Here is a 6,788-nt window from a genome sequence, read left to right as displayed (position 1 = left end):
GAAGCTTCTCTTCAACAGTCAAGACCCATCCAACCCCTCCACCCGACTGCAACAACCCCTCCACCCGACTGCAACAACACCCCCACTTTCCCCACTGCAGGAGGAACAATCTCACTATGTCAACATCTCATACCACTCACAAGCTTACAGATAAAAATCTCTTTCTGCTTTTCTTTTGTTTTTAACCTAAGACGTACAAGTGTTAACCAAAATAAGACAAAGAAAGCATGGTAAAGACCACTTTATTGTGGTAGTCGTTCGTACAAGTCAATAAATATTGATCCCCAAGGAAGAACTCGGTTACTCAGGGCATCACCAGTTCACAGCAGGATGAAGGACATGGAACCAGGTGACTGCTGGGGCAACTTCACTCAGTTCTGCTTCTTGGGAAAGGAAGCCAAAGCCAGCTGATATATGGCATATGCTGTTCCTGAAAAACAAATGAAAAAACTTACAAGAAAGTCTGGGCTGAAACTACATAAATTTTAGCACTCCAACACAAATGTTGAAAGCCAAGATTGGCATTAAGACTATCCTAATGAGAGCTCAAAAATGTATTTTGGCAGATGCTAGCTAACTTTTCATTATGTAAAGTATTTAATCTAGTTCCAATATTAATTTCTAGAGAAAAGGTTAAATACAATATGTAAATGTCAACACAATATAGTTATGTCAAGATCATAATGTAAACTTGAGCTGGGCACCAGTGGCTCAAGCCTGTAATGCTAGCTACTCAGGAGCTAGCCTAGGCAGGAAAGACTGTGACACTCTTATCTCCAATTAACCAGCAAAAGGTGTGAAGTAGAGGCATGGCCCAAGTGATAGGAGCGCCAGTCTGAGCAAAAAATCAAAGGAAGAGCACCCACACAGGATGTAGCTCAAAGGCCCAGGGTTCCACTCCTAGCACCACTTAATAAAATGAAAACATGCCTTCCTCAAAGTGTATTAACAATTTTAAAACCGAAATCCAATGATAAGACTGAGATGTTTAAATAATCAAATTACAAAATAAAATTTTATTTTTAAAATGAATTATCAAAATGTGTAAGAACTAATCTGGCTTCAAAGAACCTAGTACATTATCTTATTAATAAAGCCCCAATACCCATCCAGATGTAATGGCTCATGCCTATAATCTCAGCTACCTAAGAGGAAGGTACAGATGATTTCAGGCAAAGCCAGCCCAGACAAAAGTTAACTGCATTTCAAAGAACAGCTGGACTTGGTGGTACACACTTGTAATCCTAGTCATGTATAAGGTATAGACAGGAGTAATTCTGTTTGAGGCCAACCTAGGCAATTAAGTATGAGAATCTACCTGAAAAATAACTAAAAAAAAGCGGAGAGGCATGGCTCAGGTGGTACAGCACCTGCCTAGCAAGTGTGAAGGCCTGAATTTAAACCTAGGTACTTACTGCAAAAACAAAATAAAATACTGACTCCCTACAAGGGTTACGGAGACCTAAGTATGTGATAATCCAGTCGATAAGATGGCCTCATGATCATGTAGCTACTACTCCCCCTCCTGGCTTAGGAGGGCAATCATATAAATCCCTCCCAGTGCTCATACTCCACCTCCCTGTTACTCAGTCTGTGTTTATTACAAGCACCTGGTACAGGAGGCCGACTCCAGAGCATCCAGTAAAAAACTCAGAAAGCCCATTACAACATTAGCCATAGATTGTTTTTGTGTAAAAACTAAATCAAATGAAAGTGAACTATGCAATTCATGTGTGGAGATGGGATGGAGGGAATGTCAGAGTGAGGAAACAAATGACACTATGCAAAAGGAAATGTACTTATTCCCAGGGGTTAAGGTAACCCTGCTGTGTATCACCTGTAAAAAAACAATAAAGTAAATGGGTGGAGGCACATCAAAATGATTATAAACTACAGTATGTTTCAAAACAAATCAAAATGCTCTTAAAATTACAGTATATTTCAATCACCCTGTCCGTATCCTTACATGAGATATAGTCTGGAGACAGACAGTTTGTGGTAAAACACTACAACAATGGAGTTGGTGTCACTATCACTGTTCTACACAGAACCAGACATTGGGAAGGACTTACCACCAATTGTAAGAAACATGGTGACTCTGTACAGGAGAGCATCAGTCACCCCACCCTTTAGATGCACTGGAATTCCATTATCCTCCTAGGTTAGGAAAGAAAAAACCAGCATTACTAGATTGTTACTTATTCTCAACTAAGTTTGGCAAGGGTTAATTAGTCATATAAAATAAAACAGCACATTAAATCCTTGGAGTTCAACCATTTTAAATATTAAAATTAAAAAGGCCTGCAACTGTCTTAATGTTCTCCAACAATTTTTCAAATATAAACTGTTTCAAGGCTAATTTGAGATTCAACAAAGGCATTTTTTACCCTAGGAATATATAAGCATTAAAACTACACAATGTACTCATCAAACTCAACAATTTCAATATGATGAAAGAATAACAGTCAAACTAAAAGTCATAGGAAGGGTTTTGTTTTTTTTTTTCCCTCTCCTTATAAAGGAGGATATCTTTAAATATATGTACTTTTATCACTTAAAATTTTACTGGGGAAAAGTCAGAATTCATGATAAAAGTCACTCATAATCTACTTACAAAGATAAATTGCTCTTCTCAACTCCATGTTCCTCCAAGAGATAACTACTATTTACAGGATGGCGTAGAACTCTACTTTTCAATGCTTATTATCAATTCCTTTATATACATTCTTGTTTAATACAAAATGAGATTATGCTATACAATGATCTGCCAGACACTATTTTTGCTCAAAAGTCTTAAAAACCACTTTGTTAGTCAACTTAAAATTACCTTATTCTTTTCAGTAGCTACACAGTATTTCACCATGGGTAATTATTAGCTGAATTAACTAACCCTCTATTAATGCATACTTAGTTTTTGGATTTTTTTTGGGGGGGGAGGGGGGCGGTCAGTTGGTTTTGGGGCTTGAACTCTGGGCCTGGGCTCAGCTCTTCACCTCAAGGCAAGCACTCTAGAGCCACAGCAGCACTTCCAGTTTTCTGAGGGGTTTATTGGAGATAAGTCTCACAGCCTTTCCTGCCTGGGCTGGCTTTGAACTCATATCCTCAGATCTCAGCCTGTAATCTCTAGGATTACAGGCGTGAGCCACCAATGTCCGGTTAGTTGTTGGATATTTTTTAAAGATGCATCCCACCTTTTTTTGTTTTGTTTTGTACATCTCATTGTTACAATGGGTCAACCTGTATCCTTATTTAAGCATTTTGTTTTTCTCTTCCCCTCCCCGAATTAGAGAAGTGTATATACAAGATGTAGGGCACCAACATCAAATTCAGCACTTATGTGATTATTTTCACATAAGTCTTTAAAGAGTGGGCTTTCTAGATGAGAGGGTAATATGACTTGTGTTTAGTAGTACCCTCCTTAACTTTTGTCCCAATTACACTACTAGTTAATGCAGATGAAAGCACTGTGGATGAATACATTTATCTCCCATACCAGCTAAGTAACTATTTATAAATCTTTCTGAATGCTTGCTAATTACATGTGACTACTAAGTAGTATCTTGTCAGCTTAACATATATTGTTTGTTCGAATAAAGACTCACATTTTAATCAAAGCTAGCTTTTCATTTCCAGGAGTGCATAAAGAATGGACAGTCTTATGACTATAAACTGGAAGAGTGATGGCTCAGGCTTAGGCTATTTCTTGATGACACTGAAATGGTTGAATTGGTTAACAAATTTATGCAAAGGAGGGAAAAGGGAAACAAAGGAATAAATCTGAAGTGCTGACACCTTCAGGGCCCAGAAGGCCTAGGCCCCAGGTACCACAGCATGGCAGCACTCCTGCTCCAGGCAGGCAGGGCAGGCAGACACAGCCAGTAGTGTTGCCCACCTCTAGCGCAGACCCCGTGCTTCCCAATCTACTACCTGACCAGACACGACCTGGAAGTAAGGAGCAGGTCCCAGCCTCACCAGTCAGACCAAGTCCTGGCCAATGATTACAGGTAACTTAATATGCATCCTAACTGATTTTCTGTTCTTTGTAATTATACTAGCCTTTCATACTAGAAAATCCCTCAAATTGTACCCTGTCTTTTGTAAAATACAGACCATTTTTTAAAAAGAACATTTCACTTCTTAACAGCTCCTTGCTACCTCTACATTATACAAATGGGGAATCATTTATATGTGCCATTTATTTCTTAGAAGAGATCTAACTTTACCTTTTTTTATTGGGGGGGGAGTATTTTGAAATAAGTCTTATCTATGTAGTGTAGGCTGGCCTAGAAGTCCTGTTTCTGCCTTCCTAATGTTGGAATTTCAAGTGTGTGCTAGCACCCCTGGCCTATTTTAATTATGTTTTTCCAATAGTGACCTTCTATGCCACTACCAATATTCTCTATCTTTTAACTTATAAAATAAACCTCTATACACATATTTATTCTGTTTCTGGATCCTTTCTATGGTCCATCTGTCAATTCCCACGCAACTATTCCTAAAGAATAAGAGTTCATCATAAACTCTTCCCAAAAACTTCCTTGTTGACTATCCCTTATTCCTTCATGTTTTAATGATTGCTGTCCTAAAAACAGTAAATGCTCTTATTAGATACCAACAGAATTCCTTATTACACTTTTGCTAGTACAAAAGGCTCAACAAGCAGACAACTCTAGATTTACTTACTCCACCTTTTCAAGCTCTTAATTATTACAAATAACAATCTTCTAAAAAGTAGTTCAGTACCTGAAACAGCTTTTGTTTTTCTGCAACCTTATTTTGCCAGTGCCTGCGTGGAGCAGTGCTGATGGTCCTCTGGGTAACTTGACGAAGAGCCTAAAGTGGAAAATCCCATTTATATTAAGTACTTAAGAGCCTAGAGAGGGGCTGGGAAGGTAGCTCAGTGGTAGAGTGCTTGCCTTGCATGCATGAGGCCCTGGGTTCGATTCCTCAGCACCACATAAGCAGAAAAAGCCGGAAATGGTGCTATGCCTGCTCAAGGGGTAGAGTCCTAGCCTTGAGCTGAAGGCCAGTGCCCAGACCCAGAGTTCAGGCCCCACGACAGGCAAGCTAGCTATCTTCAATGCTTCCTTTTGAAGGAAATAGGAGACAATGCATATCTGCTTTAGCAGCAACAGAAATTTGGGCCAGCATCTAGATTTTTCAATCTGTCACCTATTCGCTGCTCTGCTCTCCATATCAACATTCTAGTCTCTAAAGGACATATGCAAGAGCTTCACCTAAGGTGAACCAGTAGCCTTTGTAAACACTGAGGAAAACATTGATATACAGATACAGAAATACTTAGGCTCAAAGGTTGTCATTTTATAATTTCTCACATTATTAAAAATCTATTATCTGTCAGCAAAGTGCTCCTTACACGGAATTAAAAATGCTCCCGTCATTACGTTTATCCTGAGATGTTTATTTTTGCCGTGCTGGGGTTGAAGGTGGGCCTTGAATATGCTAGACAAGCATTCTGGTCAGAGTCACATCCTCAGCCCTCTCGGAAATTTTTTTTAATAAAGGATATAAACCTGTTTTTAAAACATTCGCATTGCACAGTTAATTGTGCTAAGGAAATAAATACGATCGTAACTTTCTACGACACATGGCATTGAGCAGCTACGTAAAACTTTATTAATTACATAAGAAAATAATCATTGTAGCAGTGTTTCCTCGGCCGAGGGCTCACGGGCCGAGGCGATCGCGCGATCGCTCGCTCGCGGAGATTCCGGGCCCGCCGTCCTCGGAGCCGTCAGCTCCCCGAAGCCCCGCCGGTGGGGGTGTGCAAGGGGCCGGCCCACAATTCTTGGGGTTCCACTAGTTTCTAGGGTGCCCCGTCCCCCGTCCTCCAGCCCAGTAACGGCCCAGGGTGCCCGGGAAGGGGGTGGGGGGGGAGGGAGAGGTCAGGCCGGGAGAAGGCGGACCAAGGTGACCCCGGGCTGGGCTCCGGCCCGCTCCCAGGACAGGGCGCCGCAGCGCGGGCCGGGGCCTCCGCCCCCCGCCCCGAGCCCACTGCCATCACGGACCAACGAACGACTGACCAGCAGATTTCGCAGCATCCTGGCTCGGTGACCACCGCTGACTCCGACGAGAGAACACCGGCACGGAGAGCTACCCACCGGAAGCGGAAGCGGGAAGTCTCCCCGACAGGACGCACCGGAAACAGACGTCCGCGCCAACCACAGAGACCGGAAGCGAGCGAGAGCGGCGCCACCGCCGGGGCCGCTCTGGCCGGCCCGGAGTTCCGCTCGCTGGCCTCGGCTCCGGCCGCCGCCCGCGGGGAGCCGGGCCCCGGGGGAAGCGCCGCTCCCGAGCCCCGGGAGGCGCGGGCCGACGAGGAACGGCTTCTCATAACAAGCACCTAACTTACGGTGGGCGGTGAGGCTGCAGGACCAGAACCCCCGTGCAGGGACGGCCCGGGAGATGACCCGCCGAGTAGTGTATTACTTACTGGGTGAGGGATCTAGACATCATGATTCCAGCCCAAAAGAATCACAGGTCAGATGAACTATCCAGGAATACACAAGAGTGCAGGGGTCTCTGGACTGTACCATTCCCAAACTTAAAACACTGTACTTCCTTATAGCTCCCTTTCCTCTCCTAACCTTTCCTTGACACAGTTTTGGATTAGCTTCTCCCCCCGCAAGTAGGATCGCCATGTTTCTAAATAATCTCAATTTCAGCTTTCCCAGCACCGACAAGTAACCCAGTTAATACTTCGTGTTTTGGGTCGATTGTGGGGCTTGACCTCAGAGCCTGTCCCTGAGCTCTACCACTTGGAGCCA

At 43.0% G+C, this 6,788-nt stretch overlaps 1 protein-coding gene across 2 annotated transcripts; it reads right to left on the bottom strand.

Moving 5' to 3' along the window:
• Positions 1–226: 226 nt before the first annotated feature.
• Cox7a2 (cytochrome c oxidase subunit 7A2) lies at positions 227–6,150 on the bottom strand. 2 transcript variants are annotated; one of them, XM_070010172.1, is made up of 4 exons: positions 6,045–6,150; positions 4,744–4,833; positions 2,073–2,157; positions 227–430 (listed from the first exon to the last, which is right to left on the bottom strand). In XM_070010172.1, the coding sequence occupies exons 1-4, from the start codon at positions 6,060–6,062 to the stop codon at positions 372–374; spliced, it is 252 nt and encodes an 83-aa protein (XP_069866273.1). In that variant the 5' UTR covers positions 6,063–6,150; the 3' UTR covers positions 227–371. The 2 variants fall into 2 exon arrangements, with proteins under 2 accessions (XP_069866273.1, XP_069866274.1); XM_070010173.1 differs by having other exon boundaries at positions 6,030–6,128.
• Positions 6,151–6,788: the final 638 nt, after the last annotated feature.

The sequence above is a fragment of the Dipodomys merriami genome, unplaced genomic scaffold (genome assembly GCF_024711535.1).
Source record: "Dipodomys merriami isolate MVZ:Mamm:240054 unplaced genomic scaffold, mDipMer1.0.p SCAF_8, whole genome shotgun sequence".
NCBI classification, from domain to species: Eukaryota; Metazoa; Chordata; class Mammalia; order Rodentia; family Heteromyidae; genus Dipodomys; species Dipodomys merriami.
The sequence above is the reverse complement of the archived record's forward strand: the minus strand, read 5'-3'. Positions and strand labels throughout refer to the sequence as shown.